At 32.9% G+C, this 26,745-nt stretch overlaps 1 protein-coding gene across 6 annotated transcripts in view; it reads left to right on the top strand.

Moving 5' to 3' along the window:
* Positions 1-26,745, top strand: part of SEMA3A (semaphorin 3A) — a 691,723-nt gene that overhangs the window by 538,650 nt on the left and 126,328 nt on the right. For all 6 annotated transcript variants that reach the window (XM_054692483.1, XM_054692485.1, XM_054692484.1 and 3 more), the window contains 2 exons: positions 12,263-12,420; positions 17,149-17,211. In XM_054692483.1, the coding sequence (XP_054548458.1) occupies positions 12,263-12,420; positions 17,149-17,211 (221 nt within the window). The remainder of the gene's footprint in view (positions 1-12,262; positions 12,421-17,148; positions 17,212-26,745) is intronic.

A 26,745-nucleotide genomic window follows, 5' to 3' on the forward strand; every position in this document is an offset into this window, starting at 1 on the left:
CAGAAGGAACAGGGCAGTTAAGTAGTGACCTAGACAGGCGTCCTAGTGTTGATTGGGGAACTGCCTGACTTTGAGACCTGAGCAGGTTTGCCTGCATTGCCTGGGTGTTCTCAGTACAGTGAGCAATTAGCCCATTCTACAGTGGGTGGGAGAGGGTAGAGTGGCTACGGATAGGGAAAAATTTGCCATCACCCCTTTAAATGTCTGCTCAAGGTCCTTCCATGACTATCCAAGAAGGACATTCTACTTGCTCAACAAAGCATCAGAAGACATGCACATGTCTCTGCTGATGGTCACATGTGTGTCTGTCCCCACAGTTGTGGGACTGCCAAGATGACCCTGTCAGCCTCATCTACTAGGTCACCTCTGGGAAGACTCCCCACCCCTGCCAGGGAAGATGGGAAAACCCATTTTATAATATATATTATATGTATATATTACATATATATGGAGAGAGACAGTTGGTATACAATATGTATCATTTTACAGGGAAGATTTGGCTAAAAATGTACAGAAAAGAGATATATTTTAAAAACAATATTAAAAAATGTTTTTTTTAAAAACTGCAGAAAACGGGGGCCTCCCTGGTGGCACAGCAGTTGAGTCCTGAGCTGCACAGCTGCCCACAGCCTCTGCAGCGCCAGTTCGATCCCCGGCCACAGGGCGAGGGTCCCACATGGCACACAGACCTCTCCTGCTGCCCGCTGCTCCCCTCAGCAGTGTACTTTGTCACTCTGCCTGTTCTGCTCCCTGCTCTGGCTCTGGTGAATTCTCTCAGCCTCCCGCGCTTCTGACTGTACCCAGTGCTTGTATAAATAAATAAATAAATCTTTAAAAAAAAAAAACTGCAGAAAACATAAAATGACTTATGTTCTACTTTTCAGTTCTGGAAATGCTAGAAAATCTAGGAAACTGTCCAGTTTTTTTATTCAGACATGCCTATTAATCAGTTTCATATGAATTATATGTAAAATATTTATGGCACTAATTTTATAATATTTCTCAGTGTATTATTTATATTAAGTATATAATTTTTCTTTAATTTGCAAAATTATATTTTTAAAGGTAAGTTGAAAATATCCTCAGTAGTCTGTTGACACAAGGGACATTGATATTGCACCATTGTCACTCACCAAAATTTAAAGAAATGCTGACAACACTAGTGCATGAAGAGATGAATAGGTCTACATTCATTTTCAGAATAATCAATGTATATAATATCTATTAATTTTAAATTACATCTACTACTTTATTTTATATTATAATAACTAGGTAATCATTCATGAGTTGCACCATATTTTTTTTTTCCTGATGTAGGATTTCTATTCTCAAATTGCAAAGACGGGCAGGAGGTTAAGAGAAGTTAAGGGCTATGCATAGTTATAAAACTAGTAGGTTACAGAGGTTATGTGTCATATTTTTAACATTAATGTGACAGTATCTCCCTAAATATTCTGTGAAAATTAGAGTATCTATATTTAAAATAGACTATGTCAAATCAGGTTGGAAAACACTGAGTTTAATAGTTTCCAACAGCAAATATCTTTATAGTCTATACTTGAAAAGTCTCTGATGTCTGAATTTCCACTATAAAATAGTATATGTAGCATTCCTCCAAATTTATTTTCACACAGAATCCTTTATTTTTATTTATTTTTATTTTTTATTATATTTATTCCATGGAGCAATAAAGGTAACCAGGGTTTAACAAACACTACCATAGGATCCTTCAGTCATTAACATTTGTGTTCATTATACAAAGTGGCAGGATCAACAGTTCTTAATATATAATGTACAGAAATGTCACAAAAAATATTTTCAAGTTATTGTTTGGAATATTTAAGATTTTATACCAACATATTTTTCCTATTGGGTATTCTGTTTACCACCTGTAGAAAAAAGGTAGAAAATAGATAAATTAAAGGCTATGTAATTAAGATTAATTTTCACTATAGTAATATTTTGAACCTCCTAGAGTTCATCTACATTAAAGAGAAAGCTCATGATAGCATTGTTTAATTAATAAAAAAATTAATAAAATATTGGCCATAAACATAAGACCAAGTATAAGAATCCATTTAGCCATGGAGATTAAAACCTGTTTCTTTTTATATTTTATGGTTCTTCCTTTAAGAAGAAAATATGCATGTTTTATTCCCATTTTGTTGCCCTCACATGATTATAAGGTAAGAGTTCTAAGGTCAATGGTAACTCCACAGTGTGTATTAAATCAATGTGTGTACTTTCTTTGAATGTTACAAGTCAACCACTGATAGTTCAAACGCACTCTTTTTCTTTGATGTCTATGAAGATGATAACCAACTGTGTGGATGCGGATGATGTGCCTTTCCTGATAGACCCTCTTTTGACTTGAAGTCTGTTGATAATTGGCACTTTTGCAACAAGAGCATTTTCAACTACCTGAATCAAGACTTACATAGCAATATCACTTACTCGTTCTTGACAGCTAATGAAGTGGCAAAGCAGGGCTGATAAACTCCAGAGCCTATCAAGAGGGTTGAGTGTAACATATTTTAGATTCTGATTTACTAAATGAGGTGGAAGTCATTAAATTCATCAAACAGACTCAGCAATGAACTTTTCAACTAATTCCTAGATTCTTAAAAATTGAAGTAATTTCTTTCCTTTGAATGGAGATGATAAAACAGTGGTTATAGTTGATAAAAGCAAAAATTGTTTCTAGATTTTCTAATCCTAACAGTTTCTGCCACTTTCTAGTTATATCAATAGTGATATCTAGCCAACTAATTAAAAAAATAATTCCCTAATAAAAGATATAAAATAAAAAAAATAAATCTCAGAAATATTATATAAAATACATTACTACTTAGGGACATGGAAAAATACATAATCTGAGCATTTAAAGTAATTTTGAAAAGATAGGAGTACATAGGTTATATTTTCATAAAAATTGGTTAATTTGAAAAGAAAGTTAAAAAATAATGGTTATCATGTGCCTTCAAAGAAATAAACTGGTTCCAATTTTAAAGATATAAATTGTATTTATTTTCAATTATTTAATTTAACATTTAGTAATAACAATATTTTCATAAAACTGTAATTGGCAGAGATCATGGTCTTGTAACTATTTACATGCAAAATAAACAAGTATCCCAAAGAAATGAAAGAATTAAGAAATCAGATAAAACCATAGATAAAGATACAAGATTCTTGGTTGCTCACACTGAACTAAAAACTAAGTTAAAACTTAACATTAGCACTCTTACTTTTTCTTCTTAGGTAGAGACAAGTTTCACCCGTTATTGTTTGCATTTAGGCTAAAATGAGAGAGTCTCATTTTGAATATTTGTTGTGGTAAGAGGGATTAAAAGGAGATCCTATTTCACTCTACATGTTTATTACTTGTCATTCTAATATCTGTATTTTGTTTTGTTTTGTTGCTTTGTAAAGGGGAAAACAAACACATTACATTTTTGAGGAGTTACAAAGGAAAGTTTAATTAAAATCAATTAAAATCGGGTTATGTTACTTTGTTGGCCGCTCTTGAAGAAGCAAGAAGTAGATGGTTCTGAAGTAGATGTCATTGTCCATCTGAGATAAATTCTCTGGGCCCTGCATTGGTCTGGAGAATCAAGTGTCTGCTGTCTTGTGCACCCCAGAGGTGCACTTTATTTAATGGGCCTAAGAGAGCAAAGATGTTTAACAAACTAGATTTTTATTGTAATTCTAGGGAATCACTGAGTTGTTCTTTGGGCTTATAAAACAAACTTAGAACACATTAGGTTTAACTTCAATCCCATAACTTTTCTAAAAAGTACCCAATCTTAGATATAGTATGTTTAAAAAGTCTTAAAATAGTATATTTGGCAAAAAAAAAAATATATATATATATATATGACAAAATATCTTGTCACATTTTTCTATACAAAATACTTTTTCCTGTATAAAATAAATCTTAGAAATATTTTGGAACCATCAGATAATTGGTGCAAAATTATTATTTGGATAGAGCTGTATATAGGGCAACTTAATTTTAATCAGATTACTTATAGGATAATCCCACTTTCCTCCTTTTATTTGTGTATTCAGAAAAATCATAAAATGCCAATGAATTGGTATGACCCAACATATCATTAGGACATTGATTTTTCTATTATCTACCACATCAAAAAAAAAAAGAAAATATATGATCATCTCAATAAATACAGAAAAAACATTTGGCCAAATTCAACATTTCTGATAAGAACTCAGGACAAAGTAGGAATAGTAGGAACATGACTTAACATAATAAAAGCCACAAAATGGCAAGATCATAGCTAACATTGTACTAATTAGTGAAATGCTAAATTTTCCTTAAGATATAGAACAAGGATGTCTACTCTCACCACTTTTATTCAGCATAGCATTGGAAGTCCTAGCCACAGCAATTAAGTAAGAAAAATAAATAAAACATATTAAAATTTGAATGGAAGAAGTAGAAATGTTTCTGTTTGCATATGATATGATATATATAGAAAACCTAGAGACTTCCCCCAAAATTGATGAAACTAATAAATGAATTCAGTAAAGCTGCAGAATATATGATCAAAAATACAAAAATCTGTTGCATTTCTATATACTAATAATGATCTATCAGAAAGAAAATTAAGAAAACTATTTCATTTACTACTACCTCAAAAATAATAAAATACCTAGGAATAAATTTAACCAAGAAGGTGAAAGACATATACTGCACTGAAAACTGAGGAGATTAATGAAATAAATTGAAGAAGACACAGATAAATGGAAAATGGTTCCATGCCCATGAATTAAAAGAATAAATAGTATCAAAATGTTCATATTATCCAAAGCAATCTACAGATTCAATGTATCTGCTATCGAAATTTCAGTGGCATTGTTCACAGAAATAGAAGAATTATTCATAATATTTCTGTGGAACCACAATTGACCCCAGATAGCCAAAGAAATCTTCAGAATGAAGGAAAAAAAAACTTGGAAATAAGACATCTTCTATGATTTCAAACTATTTTGCACAGCTATAGTAATCAAAGTAGCATGTTATAGGCATAATAACAGGCCCATCAATTAAAGGAGCAGAATAGAATCCAGAAATAAGCCCATTCATATATGGTCAATTTATGATAAAGGGGCAAAGAGTATATGATGGGAAAAATTCAGTCTATTAAATAAAAGATGTTGAGAACACTGGACAGAGATATATAGAACAGTGAAACGGCACCACTGTTTTACACAGTACACTAAAATTAAATCAAAATGGATTAAAGACATGAATGGAATACAAGTTACTCTGTAACTCCCAGAAGGAAACAGATGGGAAGCATTTTAACAGAGACCTGGTAATTACTTTTTTCAATCTGACTACAAAAGCAAAGGTAACAAAAGCAAAAACAAAAAAATAGATATACATGAATCAAACATAAAGCTTTGCATAGCAAGGGAAATGACCAATAAAATGAAGAAACAATCTACTCAGTGGGAGAAAATATATCCAAATCATATATCTGGTAAGGAATTAATATCTAAAATATGCAAAGAACTCATACAATTCAGAAAAAAATAGGTTAAAATTGGGCAGAGAATATCTGAAATTTATATAATGTTATAACACAGTTGTACTTCAGTATAAAAAAGGTAGAGACACTAGACATTTCTTCAAACAAGACATACAGATGACCACAAGTACATGAAAAATAACATCAGTAATCATCAGAGAAATGAAAATGAAAACTTCAATGAAGTATCACTGCATACCCATTAAAATGGCTACTGATGTTATTATCAGAAAGATAAGAAATAAGTAGTGCAAGGATGTGGAGAAAATGAAACACTCACATACTGTTGGTGGGAATGAAAGGGGCACGGCCATTATGAAAACAGTATGGATATTCTTCAAAACTTAAAAATAGAATTATCACACAGCACAGCAATTCTTCTGAAGCATTTCTACAAAATGAAAACATTGCTCAGAGTAATATGAGCACCTCCATGTTCATTGAAGCATTAATTACAGTAGCCAAGATATGAAATAACCATTCATCCATGGATGAATGAATAAAGGAAATTAGTATATGAGATATATATGTATATATGGAATATTATTCATCTATAAAAAGGAATTAAATGTTGACATTTGAGGCAACATAGTTTGACTTTCAGGACATTATGCTATGTGAAATATGTCAGACTGATAAAGACAAATTGGTATGACCTTACTTATATGTGAAATCTAAAACAACAGCAAAAGATAAACCTAGTTCATAGAGAACAGATTGGTGGTTGTCAGAAGAGGAGATTTGGGGGTTGCCCAAATGGGTAAATGGGGTCAAAATATGCAAATTTGCAGCTGTAAGTAAGTCATGGAGATTTAATGTACAGTTTGTAGACAATAATTTATAGTAGCACATTGCGCATTTGAAAGTTGAAAAAAAGCAATCGTAATGTGTATCACAAGAAAAAAATTGTTACTATGTGTAGTGATGAATGTTAAGTAGACTTAATGTAGTGATTGTTTCACAACATATGTAAATATCTAATCATTATGATGTATATTTGAAACTAATATGGTGTTGGATGCCACTTATACCTCAAGTTTTGTTGTTTTTTTTTTTTTAAATCTAGGAAACACTGAAGAGCATGCCCTAAAACTATGGACCTTAATGGACTTTAGAGTATTTACAAATATCTTAATATGGTCATCATTTAGTCAAGATATTTTGGTATCATATAGATCTAGACTTTGAGTACTTGAAATGGCATATTTAACTGTTTTATAAAAAATACATCATAGGAAAAAGACATAAACCTAAAGCCATCAGTGAATATAGGCAAATTAATTTGAGTACAGACACTTTGAGGTCTTCTTACCTTTCATGATATGACATGTAAAGGAGATAGAGGGAAAGGAAGGACAGAGGGATACAGGATGAGAGGAAAAGGGAGCAGAGAGGATTGATGAATGTTACCAAAACAGAAATAAAAAGAATAGGGTGGCTATTGTTTGGATTTGAAAGTCAAATACACAGAAGTTCTGCATCCTACTATAAAAAATCTACTTCTGGGAGGTCTTGCATTCTAGAAATCAGTATTCATTTCACTGCCTTTTTGAGACTCTGACCCGGTCATTTAATGTAATCATCTCTATAAATCTGTGTTTAGCTTAAAGATAATCAGAAGACCACAGTAACTGTACAACTTTATTATGTAAAGATTAAGAGCCATGTATAATTGTGATGTAAATTTCCCACCATTTTCTTTTAATATATTAAAATCAATAAATTATATAATAGTTTTTTAATATTATATATATTATATTGAAAGTAATTGCTACTAGTGTGTATTTTTTCTTTTTTCTATTCAAATACCACTATATTGGAGATCATGATAAATTCAGGGAAGAAGGCAAAACTCAACTGAAAATTTATAAATAATTAAATTAGAAATTACTGATTAGAAAAAACTCAACATTCTTCTTCCAAGATTATTTGATAGCATGTTCTCATTGAAGTAAAGATCAGTATCTTATTGTGATGAATAACATTAAATGAATCTTTATCAAATGGACATTGTATATAAAAATATTGAATTTATAAAACTCTGTTTTGATGATATAGATGCTTGAATTTATATCTCTCCCAGATTGTCTATATATACTTATTGTCCATACTGTCATTATAAACTCATAATTATAATGGTAAAAATAGGCAGCACTTTTAAGCATATACTATTTGCTTGGCTTTATGAACACTATATCTTCCATTCTGTCATTAAATAAATCTTGGAAAAATGAAATCTTTTGGTGAATCTGGAATACACAGAATGGTTGTTTAATCACCTTTCCAATTTAAGAATACATCATTCATTAAAGAATGCTTATTCTAACGTTGCACTTTTGATTATAATAGAATGCTGTGTTTATGAATATGAAGTAATGTATCAATCAGAAAAATGCAAAATTACACCCAAGATGGTTTAGTGCCTTTATGTCCTTTATTCTATTCAGATTCACCTAGTCAAATTGATCTATAGAGATCTAGGTTGTTCTTTAAAATAACATTTGATGTTGTTTGACTGAATATGAATGTAGGCAAGGTGTGAGAAGGTAGAGAATACTAAGTGTCTCACATTACTGAATGTTTATTTTAATTCCAATTCCAGTTTATGTAATGCTGTGATTTAAATAACAGAAACTGAGAAGAAGCACTTGAAATGTTGAAGTAGTAGAGTCAAAGTTGAAGTTATTTACTATGAATTGGAGCTGCATAAGTCTACATCTAGGAGAAACAAGATCAAAGATCAAATAAGGGAACTGGAATATTAAAGATTGTGATATGTAGATTTAGAGAAAATACATCTAATTTTCACTTAGTTTTGCCCTGTAAAGTGGTGAGATAACCTTGGCAACCAAGAATTTATGTTGCTTACTAACATGGTAGTCTTCCAAAAGACTCCTCTCTCAATTACAAAGCTTTGTAAAAGTTCTGATAGAAAGAAACATCTAAAGAAATTGGATCAAATGAATAATGAGGCAAAATTAAGAACATTTGAAAACAATGGAAAACAGCTGGTAACTCATAATCCAGGAAAATATTGTTTTTTTGTTTAATGAAATGATCCAGCAGTAACATTTTTTAAACTGCGGTTTGTATCCAAACTGATTTCATGCATAAGCCTCTGAGGGCTTGTCTCTAATATTTCAGTAACTAGGAACCAATAATTCTTCCTGAACTAATTAATTTACATAACTTAATCTATAACATATTTCAACTGGACGAATATTTTCTTTGTTTATAGTTGTGATGTAGAAAGTCATTTTTATTTAAAATTCAGGATATAGGGCCTCCCCGGTGGCGCAGCAGCGGTTGAGCGCTGGGTGGCAAAGCTGCCCGCAGCCTCTGCAGCGCTGGTTCGATCCCCTACTGCTCCCCGGCCACCGGAGGAGGGTCCCACATGGTGTGCAGTCCTCTCCTGCCACCCGCTGCTCCCCTCAGCAGTGTACTTCGGTCCTTCTGCCTGCTCTGCTCCCAGCTCTGGCTCTGGTGAATTCTCTCACCCTCCCGTGCTTCTGACTGTACCCAGTGCTTGTATAAATAAATAAATATTTTTTAAAAAATAAATAAATAAATAAATAAAATTCAGGATATAGAAATTGACAAAAAGATAGAACACTTCACTGTTCTGAAAATAACCATTACCTTTAATAGTAATGTAAATAAAGAAGCATATCACTTGTCTTATTGATTCCCTTTACCATATAAGATTGCTAATGTTAACATATCAATACATTTGGTAAAATAGATGTTTGTTTTTATATTTTCAGTATGTTCCATCTATACCTTAATTGGCTACTGTTGGTCAAGAAAATAGAACATACTAATGTTTAACCTTTACCTATACCACAGGAGACCTTTGAGGTACTTACTATACCAACTATTATTCTAGGTTCTTTATATAAATTATCTAATTTCACTGCACAATAGCTCCTTGAAGATACAATATTAACCCCATCTTCCAAACACACAGGTCCAGGTAGCATAAGGAATTAATCCTACTGTTCATACCTAGTAGATAAGTACTACTGTCATACTTGTATTTTTATTTATAACTGGATGACTCCATCTTCAATTTGTTTTTCTATAACTTTTTGTTCTTGATGCTTAGTGCTCCCCTATGTAGCTTGTATACATTTCCAATTAAAATCCACCCTGTATTTCTTAAATGATTCTGCCTTTGGTTACCTTCAGCTGTTTATTTTCACTTATTTAGTATGCCTAGTTGGTATCTCTACTATTATGCTAATTAAATTCAAACTCTAACATACTACTAATCCATAATATATACTGTGTTATTAGGCTTCTGATGGTACATATGTACTGAACACATACAGTCGTTGCTTTTCTTTTTTTTTTATTTTAAAGGAAACGGTTTGAGAAGGAAAACAGTTTATTATTTTTTCAAAATTTATTTATTTATGCATACAAGAGCTGGGGTATAGGCCAGAAGTACAGGGGTTTAGAGGATTCACCAGAGACAGAGTGGGAAGAGAACAGGCAGTCTGACTGAAATACACTGTTGAGGGGAGCAGCAGGCAAGACAGGAGAGGTCTGCTGTGCCATGTGGGTTGCTACCTGGCTGACAGGGGATAGAACTTGTGCTGCAGTGGCCGCAGATTGCCTCATAGTGCAGTGCTTAACCCCTTGCACCACTAGGGAGGCCCCCAGTTTTTGCTTTTCATGTCGTTAGGCCCTACACAATATGGTATAATAACATTTCTAAAATATTTATTTTTTGGTATTAAAAGTTATCTACATATGGGCCTCCCTGGTGGCACAGGCGGTGGAGAGCAGCAATGAGAAGCTGTCCGCAGCCTCTGCAGTGCAGGGTCCATCCCAGCTGGCCAGCAACAATCCCTCACGGCACAGCAGACCTCTCCTGTCTCGCCCGCTGCTCCCCTCAGCAGTGTATTTCATCAGTCTGCCTGTTCTGTTCCCTGCTCTGTCTCTGGTGAATCCTCTCACCCTCCCGCGCATCTGGCCTGTACCCCGGTTCTTATGTAAATAAATAAATCTTTTAAAAAAAGTTATCTAGATATGATTTAAAGTGTACATTTCCTAGCAAGAGGGAATGTTAATTTTGTGCATCTGGCCTGTACCCCGGTTCTTATATAAATAAATAAATCTTTAAAAATGTTATCTAGATATGATTTAAAGTGTACATTTCCTAGCAAGAGGGAATGTTAATTCTGGTAGATAAGTCATTTATGTAAATTATTATAATAGAAATGGTGATGTAAGCTATACAGAGTAATTTAAATGTTGCAAAGAAATTAATTCTATAATAATTTCTTGGACGTTGTATTTAAGCTAACTTAAAAATAGTAGTGGATGCTATTTTGTCAGGTAACATATAGTTGTAGGTACTGGGAACAATAGCTGCAAAGTTGGAGGAGTGCACAATGTGTTTACTGGCAGGATGGTGAGAACTGGAATGAGGTGAAACGCAAATGGTGGCAATATGACCTTAATGCTAAGTAAGGGCTTGAACTTAATCCTTTATTGGAATAATACTTTCTGTGATATGATGGAGAACAAAGTAGCATAAATAGATAAAACAAAGAAATTAATCAAATATCTAATGGTCTGGTGTCAGGGCAGGACAGAGGAAGGAGATACATTGCTGCTTCCTTTCTTTGGATAGCACACCTACATTTTTGGATGCTGATGAAATGGTACCATGGAGTGTGTACCCAAAAACTTAGATCATTGATTCAGGACACAGAATTTGGAGAATCTTTGTCTATCCTGTGAAATGGTAGTTGTGGAAAGAGAGAAAGAGAGAGAGAGGGATATAGATATCTATTGACATATCTCTATCTAATTTTTTTGTAATAAAGCAGATTATTAAAAAGAATGGTGAGGTATGAAATCAGACAACCAAAATTATAAGGATTTGCAAAGGAATGGAAAATCTATAAAATTTGATTAAGAAAATGTTAAAGCAAGTAAAGAAAGAAAACTTCTTTGACCATTATCAAAAATTACCTTTCTCATGTAAATGTTAGAATTTATATTTAATGTTTTTTTTAATTTGAAATAATTTTCTTACTTAAGATGTAGGTCTAAATGTTCAGTATTTGCCCATTTACAGCAGAAATAAATTGGAAAATGATAGCAATATTATACATTGGTTTCAGATAGCAAAATTCACTTATGTTTTCCTAAAAGCCTAGTCAGCTTCTCAATATTTATCAGTTTCAAAATACTACAAAGGATTTAGATAGTGAATTTAATAATTTCATGGTCCCCCAAAATATCAAAAATCCTCAAATGAAAAAGACTCAAGCAACCTGGGGGATTAAACAATGTTTCCCCCACAATACTTCTGCTCTGTTGGCCCCTGCTTATCTTTCTAGCTAATGACTTGGAGGAAATGAAACTACCTAAACAATTCTGTGTAAAATTAAAGACAGTTTTTAAACAACACTGACTATTCTTGGCGTGCAACGATATTCCACCAAACCAGTTGTATAGACAAGCTATTTCTCTTTGTAGAAGTGTTTGGTTTTGAGTAAGAAATCATCAGACTTATGAATATAGCATGTATTTTATTGAGTAAAAGAATTGATTACTATGGGTCTCTAGTGCCATGAACAGTCCCTGATCAGTAACTAAAGCAGGAAGTAGTCAGAATACTGTGTGCCTATGGCTTATGCTCATGTAGGACCTAACATTAACACCCAATGTGTTGCTTTGTTATCTTACAGAAATGTTGGAATCCAACAATGTGATCACTTTCAATGGCTTGGCCAACAGCTCCAGTTATCATACCTTCCTTTTGGATGAGGAACGGAGTAGGCTGTATGTTGGAGCAAAGGATCACATATTTTCATTCAACCTGGTTAATATCAAAGATTTTCAAAAGGTATCTTCATTCTAATATATGCATTGTAGTTCTTTTGAAACAATTTATGTTATACAGAATTCTAGCACCATGTGAGAGCTGAAAAAATTCAGTTAATTCTTTTAATGTTTCAAGATGCAAATAAAGATAATGCATTCATTTGACTATCACAATCAATGAATGCAGTAAAGCCTAAAAATGAAGCCAATAGCCATGTTTTTTTCAATGATCATTACAGAAAATACTAATTGCATCTTATCCTTCCAAAGTTATATTATTTTTCTACATGAAAGTGAATACCTGAACTATTACAGAAATATATTGTATTGAATTAATGTAATATACATCTCCCTGTTACAGCAAATGTAGAGTTCATCCATCTCTATATACTGCCTAGTCTGGAATGTCACCTGTGTTTGTAAATGACATTTATTAGAACTGACACTTTAATTCATTTACACATTATCTTTATTTTCTTTCTACAATGGCAGAGTTAACTAGTTATGATGGAGATCATCTATCTGAGCCACAAATACTGAAATATTTCCTATCTGGTCTTTTAAACAAAATGTTTACCAAATTGACCTGGAAGATCAGTTTTCAGTGTCAGATTTTTGCAGATGTGGTCATTTAGACACTAGCAGTCTGTAAATTTTATCCTATTCTTTATAGTGTTTCTGGTTTATTTAATAAGTTATACAGTTTGGAAAATAAAAATGAATTGCCAATAGAAATTATGTTACTGAATCTGTATATACTCTATGTCAACCAGTTTTTCACAGTGAATATTTCTAGTCTTGATTCTCTGAAGAACAAAGATCTTTATGTAACAGCTTTCACAAGAGTGCTGGTATTATGTGCTTTTTAGAGTACACATACTTGTGTAATAATGTATACTAGTTTTCCTTTTTCTTAATAACGTAGTAGAGTATTAAGAGGCTATAGAGTAGCAGGCCTCAATTTCTTATAAGTTGTAAGAGATTGGAAAATAATTTTAAAAGTAACAGAATTGTAAAAATATTATCTTCTGATTGGAGGAGGATGCTTTTGGGATAAAATAAAATTTAAATTTTAAACTGATTTATATCTCATAGAGTACACCCCTTTAGCCTCCCTTATTAGCCAAACACTAAAATTCCGACTGTGTAAAGAGATTTGATTAATTACATATAGTTATAGAAAATGGAATGCCCTTAGTGGTATATTTTATAATTAGACATGGCACTTAGAAATTACCTTGATAATTTTCTGATATTTTCAATCAATTTATTTTCTAACCTCTTCAGATGGTATCAGTCTTCCTAAAGGTATCTGTTATTTAAGAAAACTATTTGTTTTTCTAAAATTAAAAATATTTTAGGATCTTTTGTAAAGATCACAAAATAGGTAGATTTATTTTGTTCTTTCGTGAAAGGAAACTGTTCTTTATAAAATGAATGGAAAATTTAAGATGATTAAGAAAAATGTGATAGTTTACAATAGATTTATCAATTCAAATTTCTAGTGTTTATGACATTTTTGTCACTGTAAATTAATATATATTAATGGAAATATATATAACTATAAAATTATAATGTGCAAGAACATATCACCTAGGAATATGTATTTAACATTTTTTCTGAATTTGGTTGAGATACGCAATTGGCTCTAAATTTGAAAGGACACAAATCAGCATATGACAATTTAACGTTTATAGTGAGAAAAATCCTAGAGTCATTTGTGTGGCTAGGAAGCATAACAGTGTCTTCTACCAACTAGATTCAAATAAATATATACTAAATTAATTGTTAATTGATTTGCCCAATATTACAGTATTACTTCTATAGCTCTTGCCCTTAAGTATCAAATCATCATTCTAGTAATAGAAGACATATTTCTAGTTTTAAAACATACCATTCCAAACTTATTATTATATTTTAATTCTGTCATACTCTTTATTATGAACAAATGCCCTTCACTTAAGAACTTACATCTGTCTGTATTTTTCTATTATTGCTCTTTTTAACCTATATAAAATGTTACAAGCTTCTTCCTAAGCATCTACATTGTTATAAACTCTAGTATGTCATAAAATAAAATTGAGTATCTTCCAATATAATGGTAAAGATAAGATGCATGAAGATAAAGATCAATTCTAAGTCAATTCTTACTAGATACAAAAATATATTTTTGGGTCTGGAAGAATCATGCAAAGATGCTTGACCTTGATAAAAGGGTGTAATCTCTTTAAGGCATAGACACATATTAAATAACATAAGTAAGGTCTGCTGCCATGAGTCGAAACATAACTGCTCTTAGAAACTCTTGACTCTTTGAATATGAAGATAAGAAATTTAGGCTTTGTGAGTTTACTGATAAATGTCTGAGCAAATAAAAGAAAGAGAGCAATGTATTAATAAATCTAACCATAAAGTTAAGAATTATCCTTCATGGAAATGGATACTGTTGAAAATAGACTATATATATATGTGTGTTCCACTGGCTAATTGTTACTCTTATTAAATTGCTTTCAAAGAGCAGTTTCTAATTAATTTTATTTATTTATTTAACTTATTTTACTCATGCCAGATCTTTCAGTTTTAAGAAAAATCTTCCAACTCTGGAACTCTTGAAAGTTGAGAGCACATACCACTCTAAATGTTAGGGAATTTAACATGAATTTTATCAAGAGTATTTTTTATTAATATTTGATATAAAAGAGAAATCACAAAAGGACGCCCATGTTATCTCAATGCCAACAATCAAAAGCTAGGTAATGATGAGAATACAATGTGCCTTTTTGAATTAAAAATCAGGCTTGAATCCAGGATTGTTACATAAGCTAGTTGGAAAACTGAATATAGAGTTCAGTAAATCTTAGCTCTGCTATATATTATTATTATTGTGTCCCAGAGAAAATTTATATTTGATTCTCTTCCACTACAAACTTTCAATAAGAATAGAACACTTATTTACCCTTTCCACAGCCAATATGAATATAGGACTATGGAACCTGTAGTATGAATCTGCCCAGCAATCTCCTTATAATTCAAGAATCAGGGTAATATTAACTTTAACGATAAACATGTGCTATTTTTTTTATTATATGACTACATTTTTAAATAACTTGTGGAACAAGTTAAATGATAACTTTAATTTACACCTACAGACATATACAGAAAAATAAAAGTGTGTGAAAAAAAAAAGGAAAGAATATATAAATTTAGAGCTTAAAATGGTAAAAATGAATGCACATCCAAGGAAAGGATTTTTAGGGCTTTTTTGCTTGTGCATGAACTTGTAATGCATTTGTCATGTCATTATAGGTCATTTCAATATGTCCTAAATACTTTCTTTTAAATGTGTTGTATGTTGATTTTTAATTCCCTAGATTGAATATCACAGCCTTTGCCCAAGTTTTGAATTATCTAGTGGTTTCCAAATGAATGATAATCAGTCATTTTGAGGTTAAAAGCTTTCTAGCAGACATGAATGATTAACTGCCACCATCTCTGGATTTTCTTTTAAATTTGATTTTTTCCCTAAAATTAACTGTTACAGTGGAGAAAGATGAATAAAAAAACATCAAATTGTTCTGCTTCACAACAGAGATGAGTCATTGAAATCGCTTAAGGGAACTGGGAAATTTTATATTAAAATGTATATGAGGACATTTGCATTCCCGTTGTTGAGGGACATGCATCTACAGTTCTCTGCACCACCACTCATGCTCTGGCTCATCTACCAGTGTCACTATATTCATACAAGACAAAAACCTCTCAAAAAATGAAGACCAAATAGTAGAGACAACACATAAGCAATTAGTTTCACATAATCTCACGTAGTTTTACCTGCAATGAGGAAGGTAATATGTTTCAGGTTAGTTGTTCGCTTCTTTATTTTTTTGTCTAGCTCCCCAAAGTATACAATGCCACACAATCTATTTTCCATTCTTCCCCCCCTAAAAAAAAAACCCTTTCTAAGATTTTTTTAAATCATATTAGTTACTCTTTCTAGCATGTTCTGCTAAGATTTGGATTATGGAAATGGATCCAGAGTACCCCATGTTAAAATTTCAGTGTTACTATTTCATGTAACAACCAGCTAATTTAGGAAAATATCCATATTCTACACCTAAATCTCCATTTCTTCACTAGATTTTCATATCCTGTCAATCTGATATCCCTTTTTCAATCTGTATTACACTTCTTTCCATCCCACACTGTTTAGTTTTTTGGCAGCATTGATTTTTGATTGCTCAACTCTTCTACACAGCAGCTGTATAGGTAGATAATGAATAATTTAAGGTCAGACCAGTTAACTGATGCCCCTCTAAGCCCATTGGTGCCACAACATAGTATTTTATGGTACTTTCTTAATATCAGTGGCCCCAATTTGATCTACAAGACTTTAATGTTGGGGCCTCCCCAGGTGGCTCAGTGGTTGAGCGCTGGGCTGCGAAGCTGCCCACAGCCTCTGCAGCGCTGGTTTGATCCCTGTCCCTAGGCGAGGGTCCCACATGGCACAGACCTCTCCTGCCATGCCTGCTGTTCCCCTCAGCAGTGTATTTCATCAGTCTGCCTGTTCTGTTCCCCACTCTGGCCCTGGTGAATTCTCTCATCCTCCCGCACTTCTGACTGTACCCAGTGCTCGTATAAATAAATAAATAAATAAGTAAATAAATAAGTAAATAAATAAATAAAAGACTTTAATGTTGGATCTCTTAGAGAAATTATTTGGCATAAAATAATGTTTCTTTTCTGCACTTAGATTGTGTGGCCAGTATCATATACCAGAAGAGACGAATGCAAATGGGCAGGCAAAGATATCCTGGTAAGTATCAATGCAAATTATTTTAGTAATTGTGCAAGCAGTTTATTATTGTGCTGTCAACACTTTTGTTCAGTATTATATTAAACACCTTGTTTTTCTTGTGAACTTAGGAACAAAACAATAATATTTAATTTTTCACATTGTCATTTTTACATGAAGCATTGAGAGGTTTATGTAAAGAGAGTAAAACAGTAATAGACATAAAGAAAGAAAAATATATCCCTTTGATGATTTTTATGTGTAAAAGATAATTAACAAAGACAAATTTGCAGCATACAGATATTTATATTCAATAACTCAACTTCTTTGCATATACTGAGTTTTATATGTTAATTCCTCTTGAATTTCTTTTGAAGAGATATCAATTTTTTTCTATTTGAATTATCATGATTAAGTTACCAATTCTTTCTATCCCATCATCCCAATCTTTTTCTTTCTCTATCCTTTCTCCCTTTCTCTTCCGCCTTCTTTTCTTTCCTTCCATGTACTCATTTCTTGAATAAATTTGTATTGAGAAATGGCTGTAGATATGATAAGATTTTTGGTGTCATGCAATATTTAGGAATTTGAACTTGCCTATTAACACACAGATAAGAAGTAATGGAGATTGGAATAAATATCTATTCTGAGATCATCACAGTTATAGATAATATAATAACCAGCTCACAACACTACTGTAAGACTTAAGCTCAAAATTACATTAATGGTTAAATGTTAATATTTAATTGCTAGTAAATATTAATATTTAGTTATCCATACTACAGACACAATTATATATTATTAATATTATTGTTGGCTATATAATAGAGTTGTTTAGGTGATTTCTAAGTAAAAATGTTAATGAAATCACTTTCGTCTTTTAATAATCATAACCACTGCAGTGTTACACTGCTCTGAATTCAATTTGATTTGAAAATTGAGAATAATAAGCATGCTCATCTGACAAATTACCTGAATTTCATAATAAGCACCGAAGCCAAGTGCTGACCTTGTTAGATTTAATGACTGAATCAGCTCACTCAGTTGCTAAAAAAGCCAATATTCTTATCTTTGTAGTTTCCAAAATTCACCTCAGAGCTTTGCCTATCTTACATGACTGCCTTCCTTTCCCTTCCCCTATTGGTCGTCAATAATGGGCACTGAGAGATGTTGGTGTTAGCCCAGATATAGATAGTCCAGCAGATGCAATAAAGTCATGATCCCCACAGTGCCCTATGGGTAACCCTAGTCATGACCACATAGACTTCCTCTCTAAGAGGAAGGACAACTTTGTTGTATTTTCCAGTCTCACTGAAAAATACTTAGAGGTTTTATGGAACTAAGACATATAGTGACATTTGCTTTATCTGATATAGGGTACTGATGTCAACTAACCATTTCATAGCACCTTGTAAAAAAGATTCTGAAAATTTATAAATCATATCCCATATATTATGGTAGAGTAGGGAAACGTGTGTATTGAGATACATAAAGTTTTGAAAATTTAATGTAACACAGCATTGGCCATGCTAATCTTTTCAAAAGTCAACTAATTATGTAACATGATTAAATGCTAGTGCTTTGGGTATTCCTTTACATTCTGTGTCAAGTCAATTTATTTGTTGTGAGTTTTGATTTCCCTTCAAATGCATAAAGGAAAAATACAATAATTTCATATATTGTAGTTCAAGAAAAAATGTTTTTTTCTCTGTCTGTAAACATTAAACACCAAACACTAAATCATTTTAACATCTAAGTACTAAATTGTATTTAATATTATTTTTTACAATCCACTGTTCCTTTAACATTGTTTTTTCCTTAATCTAGTATACAAAATATATTTTATCCATTTATAATGCATTTTATTAAAGTTTGAACTTTGCAGGTAATTCTATGTACATACCTCCACTTCTATATTTATTTGGTGCATTTATTTTTTTAAGATTTATTTCTTATTTATTTGTGCATGCAAGAGCTGGGGTATAGGCCAGAGGTGTATGTGGGAGTGGAGGGGTAAGAGAATTCATCAGAGACAGAGTAGGGACCAAACAGGCAAATTGAAATACACTGTTGAGAGGAGCAACGGAGAAGACAGCAGAGGTTTGCTGCACCATGTGGGTCAGCTCCCTGGCCGTGATTGAACTCTTGCTGCAGTGCCTGCACATAGCTTTTGATCAAACTATCACTGCACTGGCTGCAGATAGTTTCATAATGCTGAGACTTAACCCCTTGTGCCACCAGGAAGAGCCAAGTTGGTGCATCTAAATAAGATATTTTTTTTCCATATACCACATGATTTGCAAAAGAACTCATGAACAGTTTGATGGAAATTCTATACTGTATTCAGATAAATGATAATCAGTTGTGACTTATGAACAATAATCCTTTTCTAAGAGTTCTTGTGGGCTGAAAACCACAAGAATGAGGCTTGAGTATTTTTTGCCACCATCAGGACTTCAAAACAGAATTGTAGCCAACATAGGAACTGACCTTAAAATTTATAGAAAAGTAAACTAACAACCTCCATGAGTGCTTTGCATGGTTTCTATAACCTGGGTTTACTCTTTCCCACTAGTTTTAGTGTGTTCTCAAAAAAGTTCTCTGAATGCAAATTTTATTTAAGCATACTGTCCTGTAAAAAAATCTTAATAGATTCAGTTGCAAAGATTTAATAGGAAAATACAGACAAGGAAAAGCAAGGCAAAAAACTTTGGCTGATTTTATATATTTGAGAGTGGGTCATTCTTAGATCTAACTAAGAGACTAAGAAGGCACAGCCATCGAGGAAATCAGAACATGCCACTGGCTGACCTATGCAGTTCTTGTGTCCCTAAATGTAGCATCAAACAGAACATTTAGCCCTTTCCACATTTTCCTGTGCAGGGATGGTGCAAGTGATCCTTTCTTACAGCTCAGTTTTATACAAATACATATGCTAATTTAGTAGCTGGAATTCAAGCAGCTATTCCACAAAGTTGGATTTTGTGGTAAACACAGAATCTACAACCTAACCACCACCCTTCTCCCATTCATTTATTTTTCTCTTGTAGAAGTGAATATACAGGATATTTACTGATATGCCTTCTTTTCTTTATGTTGTAGGTTCCAAACCTTTCATTGTTATAGAATTTCATATGGAATGGAAAACTCATAAATTTTTCAGTTGTTGTTACTTGAGAGTTGTAGTTTGAAAAAAAATTTATGTGCTCTTTAACATTATTAGGCAGAGTCTCTTTAAATAAATGCAATTCATATCTATCCATTCTGAAGCTATTACTGAATTTTACTTTCATTTTTGATATTTTTCTGTTGTGAATAACAATAACATTTCTGTTCAGGGATTAACTTCCTTGACCCTGTTTTGCAAATGAGAATGGAATACATGGTAAGCTGGTAAAAAGAATCTGTTTCAAATCAAAAGCTCTCTGAATCTTCTTTGTTTATCCTACTAAAGCATCTCTCTTTGCACTAAGTTTCAGTAAAACCAAATGGCAACCGTATGACTGTTAGAAATATTTTGAACATCATTGGAAATCAAAATTTCAACCATCTGAGATGAACAAAAAAAGGCAGATTCTCATATCTCCCTTGGATATGTTTCAAAGTGTAATACATGCACCTGAAATTTGGGACATACTGAAATTCTTGAGGGGTTTGTTTTGTCTTTAGTGGTTATCTGTTTCTTATGCTATGGTCTATTATATATAACATGTCTGTCAAAAATATCATGGTTCAAATTGCAGAAATTCAACACTATTTTTGCCAAATGAATGAAATTGAGAAATTGAAACTGCTAATGCATCTAAGAAGAAGCACAACCTGTAATATACATTAGACCTTGAATTCTGTTTACTTTCTCAAAGGTCAAAGTTGACACAAACTTTAATTTTTCACTTTATTTTAAGAACTTCAAGGCCTGATTAAAAATTACCATATAATGGTCAACTAATCTTTGACAAAGGAGCAAAGACTATGCATTGGAGCAAAGAAAGTTTGTTCAATAAATGGTGCTGGGAAAACTGGGTCGCTACATGCAAAAGAATGAAGCTTGACCACTACCTCACACCATACACAAAAATCAACTCAAAATGGATTAAAGAACTAGACATAAGACCTGAAACCATAAAATACATAGAAGGAAATATAGGCGAAACACTACGGGATTTGCATATCAAAGACATCTTTACAGACACATCACCCAAAGCAGTGATAGTGAAGGCAAAGATAAACAGCTGGGACTACATCAAATTAAAGAGCTTCTGCACAGCAAAAGAGACAATAACAAAAACAAAGAGAAACCCCACCAACTGGGAGAACATTTTTGCACCCAACACTAATGATAAAGGACTGATCACAAAAATCTGCAAAGAGCTGATGAGGCTCAGCAACAACAAAGAAAATAATCCAGTCAAAAAATGGGCAGAAGAGCTAAAAAGAAACTTCTCTGAAGAGGAAATGCAAATGGCCAACAGACATATGAAAAAATGTTCAACATCACTTGCAATCAGGGAAATGCAAATCAAAACTACCATGAGATACCATCTCACACCAGTGAGAATGGCACATATTAAAAAAACTAGCAACAACAAATGTTGGCGAGGATGTGGAGAAAAAGGAACTCTTCTGCACTGTTGGTGGGAGTGCAAACTGGTCCAACCACTATGGAGAGCTGTGTGGAGATTTCTGGACCTACTAAACATAGAGCTTCCATATGATCCAGCAATTCCACTCCTAGGTATTTACCCAAAGGACACAGAAACATCAATTCCAAAGAGCACCTGCACCCCTATGTTTATAGCAGCACTGTTTACAATAGCTAAGCTTTGGAAACAACCCAAATGCCCAAAAGTAGATGACTGGATCAAGAAGATGTGGTACATATATACCATGGAATATTACTCAGCATTCAAAAAAGATAAACACATGCAATTTGCAGCAACATGGATGGCGCTGGAAGGGATCATGCTCAGCGAAATAAGCCAAAAAGAAAAAGAAAAATACCGGATGGTCTCACTCATAGCAGGAATCTAGAAAACTTAAATAAGGGACCAGGAAAATGAATATAAGAAAGTGAAAATCAAAATCAACAAAAAACTATGAACCAGAGACACTTTTTGGGGGTGGGGGGGGGGGGGGAGGGGAGGATTGGGGTCAGAATGGGGCGTTTGCAATTGTATGGGGGAATATAAAAATAAAATTTAAGATAAAAAAAAAAAATAGTTATTCACAGGTAAAAAAAAAAAAAAATTACCATATAAATGCTTAGAATTGTCTCCTGATTCTATCAAAATGATGTCTACATTCACTATCAAAACCCTGATATGTATTTTTGACAGATAATCTTTCATGGGTCTCTTATACTTCTGCACAACTAATGAACAGAGGCACTGCCTGCCTATTTTGTGGACTATTTTTAGGATATTTATACAATGAAGATACTTGAAGGTTGTGTCTCTGCTGAATGAAAGGCTGGTTTGCAAACATCAATGTTAATTAGAGCTTGTGTCTCCTTCTGGAAAAAAAAAAAAACATGCAAAAAAACATGTATGATTACTGCCCAGAACAATGAATATAATAGCTTGCTCAATGTGTAATGGCCAGTATATTTATGACTATTATAAAATATTCAGGGTCCCTCAACCCAGGGTTCCTCACTTATGTTGCAACTCACTATATCTGCAGATATCATCTGGCACTCTTTTCAGTGCCCAATGGGAATATTGGAACTTGAAGTTGGAGAATTGGGATGCTACCTTATAAATAGGAAAAAGCTGGCCTTCCTAATGGCCTATGGGATACGTTTCAGGGCTGTCACCACCACGACCTGAGTTTGATCCCTAGCCAGGGAGCTAACCCACATATGGTACAGCAGACCTATCCTGCCTGGCTTTCTGCTGCTCCCCTTAGCAGTATATTTCAGTAGATCTGCCTATTCTGCTTCCCACTCTGTCTCTTGTGAACCCACCCCATACCTCTGGCCTACACCCCAGTTCTTCTATATACACACATACACACACACACGCATGCACAAAAGTAGGAAAAATCACAGACCCTTTATATATTTTGACAATATTTATTATAAATTTTTGTTGGTACTTTAGATTACCTAACAAATAAAGACTATCATTAATTTATTCTGTTTTAAATATGGCTCCTATGATGAACTTGATAGCATTTCATTTATATGGACAACTGATTTTTGTTGAGGTTGTCTTAGTAAACCTTTTCTTATTAAATGTCACAGAATATCTGCAACATTTAAAATGGTTGTATGGGCATTTATACTTGGGGTTAACTAAATAAACTAAACCGAATATTAAATAATTTCTTGATAATTTCATGATTTGTACTCATTTCTGACTTATCATAGATTTGGGAATATTTTTCTTATTATATGCCCACGGGGAAAATGATGTGGTTAACTTTCAACTTTTAATTTTTTTAATTTACTTAAAATATGTGACAATAAACAAAATCACCATTATGTTCACAGTACATCACAAAATTCCCCTAAAGTTCTATTTAAGTCATTTAATTTTTACATATTTCTATTTACTGGGTTGTTTTGGATGGTAAGAAAAGAGAATGCAAAATTATGGTATCTGTAAACATTTGACACTATTTTAGGAAAATCTTAATGATGTCTTTAGTTCAGAGCAGAACATATTCTTAAAGTTTCTCATAATTGCATTCAATTTAGGTGCTAACTATGTATATGCTGCAGGATATGAAATAGTGTGCATATTAAATAGTGTGCATGTATGGGTAAACTAAAAAAATAGATTTTTAGTATTATATTTGAAAGAAACTGAATTAATAGAAATGTATATGTGATAAATATGAATATAAGTACAAATATAAATCTAAAATTGATTCTTAAGTCTAATATTAATTTAAGATGGAGGACCCATTCATAGTTAGAAAATAATAAAATTCTCAACTACAACCCTGTAATTTTCTTTTTTTTTTCTTTTAAATAGGTCAAATCTATGTTCCTTGTACATTACATATTGCACTGTAATGTACCTTTTTGTTAGTTATGGTTTGGCCTAGGATCAGAACCAGTGTGAGTGTTAAGGAGAAAGGGATTTGATTATAGGTACTAGAGTTCATGCAGCTGTGGAAATGCTGAGGAAATCTGTGGAAGAGTATTGCTTCTGAGATAGCTATTGGACCTAAAATCACTGTTGGTCATCAGACTGGAAGTAGGGAAGAGAAGCTGGACATGAAGTGGGAACAACAAGGGTAAAGTGAAACCCACATAAAAACTGGAATTTGTAAGGACAAGGTAGATCTGATATCTGTCTTTCATTACTTCCCACTTTGATGATTTGGGTGGCCAAGTCATCATAGTTCCTTTTGCTATGCTATAGGATGTATAAAGGGCCAGGACGAGGTCTTATAGAACTTAAAGAATGAGATTTGATGGTAGCTAAGTTCTTTGGGGCCCAGCTGCTGACCCATGTTAGCAAGGAGGATGTTAACAAGAAAGACATCAAATTTGAATGCTTTGCAAGTGTTGTGGTTGTAAATGAGCTTCTGCCACCCAAATGTCATGCAGAGATATCTTATGGCCAGTTTTAACTAATTCACAGGAAAGGGAATTGTGAAAATGCAGTTCCAGCCTATCAAAACAGAAATAGTATATTTCTGCCACAATTATTGGGGCACATATTTACTATTTGAAACAATGATTCATTCCATATACCAGTTTGATTACAAGAGTAATTATAATTTATAGCCCTCCATTGTTAAAGGACTAAAACTTCATGAGAATTCTATTGAACAAATTCTAATGAACAAATAGCTATTTTATAATTTGGAAATCAGAATGTCATTATTGAAAACAGTGTCAGGATTTTGACTACTTAATAGTTCTCTGGGTTTGGTAGGAAAAGTATTTAAATTAATTTCACATATTTTACAATTACATGCATTCATTTCAGTTAAAAGGGAGAAAGGGAGGGTATGCTGAACACATACAATCAGTGGAAACAAATAATGCCAATGAAAGGCACAAATGTTATAGTTCATTAATTGACAACAAAATACAAAGGAAAATATAAATCACAAAATAGGTATCTTCTGGTTCATAAGGAATTTCAATGCAAAATTGCTCAGGCTCCTTTAAAGAGTAAAATAGAGTCCCATTGGATAATGTTTGCCTATGTGAGTAATCATTTTTGGCCAAAGTTTGAAGGTTTCCAGTAATCTAAAAGAAAAATGTTTATAGATTCTAAGCAGTATTTCTAGAACTTCAAAACAAATAGTCAATCTAGGGGTGAAAAAAAAGTCAAATGGCACGCTGAACTGAAATGAGCATTTAAGTAAAATGATTTGGTAACCCTTGTAGGAGTCTTCATTGAATCCTTCATACCATTCATGCCATTTTTCAAATTTTCATTCATCATAAGTTGAAAGATGATGCAGTTCAATTAGTATGAATGGGCCTACATACTTAAACAACTAGTCATAACATAATTCCAAGTTTGTTGTCCCTGTTGAACCGGTATTCTAAAAACATCCTCTAAAGTTAAAGCATTAAGGTGGAAAGGTCAATTAGTTTTATTATGCCATCGTTCTTCTAAAGAGTGAAGGTAAAAATGTCTCTCAAAATGGACAGAACGACCTAGTCACCATTTCAAAAGGTGAATGTTAATAAATCCCATCGCAAATTCAATATCAGAAAGGTAATATAATTAGAACACAGTTAAATCTTAGTCTTATTAGATAAGTCTCTTTGAAGAAGAGATTTCTAACATCCTTAGTGAATGCTGAGGTATTAGAAAGACATGAGTGTGGATGATCTGATCACAGCTGCAATCACACAGAGTTAAAAGAAAAAAATGACAAAAAATTATCGCCATGTAAGTATGGAACAGCTTAAACGGAGAAAGGAATGAAATGAGTGACAGGAACAATCTCACGGATTACTGCTTTGGCACAAAGATTCTAGCATTCAGCTAGCTTGCCAAATAAATTGACCAGAGAATAAGAAAGTCAACAGATTAACTTCAGGAATTAAGCTTATTAATGGATTTTCATGCGGAAATGTATCCACCCATCATGATAGGAAAGGGCTTCCTTTGCTTTCCCAGCTGCTAGGTTGTACAATAAAATATTTTTACATAAACTGATGGGATAGAGACATATTTCCCTTTTAAATGAATGTCCAATGACCCAAGGCAGTGTTATACTATACCCATTCATTTTGGGCTGATTTATATTTGAACCAGAACAAGTTGTTTGATTTAATCATAAACTGAATATGGTTGAATAGAGATTGTTCATCTTCACAGCCTTCTCTTCATTTTTCCCTTCTTTTGTTTAGAATAAAATATCATTGCTCCATCCATAATTTAAGAACATGGAAGGAGGTAATTGGAATTGGAGGTAAATTATAGTCTTTTGTAGAAAGTATAATTATTGGAAGTTAGTTAAAAACACCTCTATTCTCTTTGAATTTTCATGCATGGAGCAGTTGTTTTGACAGATGGATGGACTTTATTTTTGTAACCGTCCGGGAAAAGTCTGTGTAACACAGTCTAATCAGTG

This window comes from Talpa occidentalis, unplaced genomic scaffold (assembly GCF_014898055.3).
Source record: "Talpa occidentalis isolate TD23 unplaced genomic scaffold, MPIMG_talOcc4v2.1, whole genome shotgun sequence".
NCBI classification, from domain to species: Eukaryota; Metazoa; Chordata; class Mammalia; order Eulipotyphla; family Talpidae; genus Talpa; species Talpa occidentalis.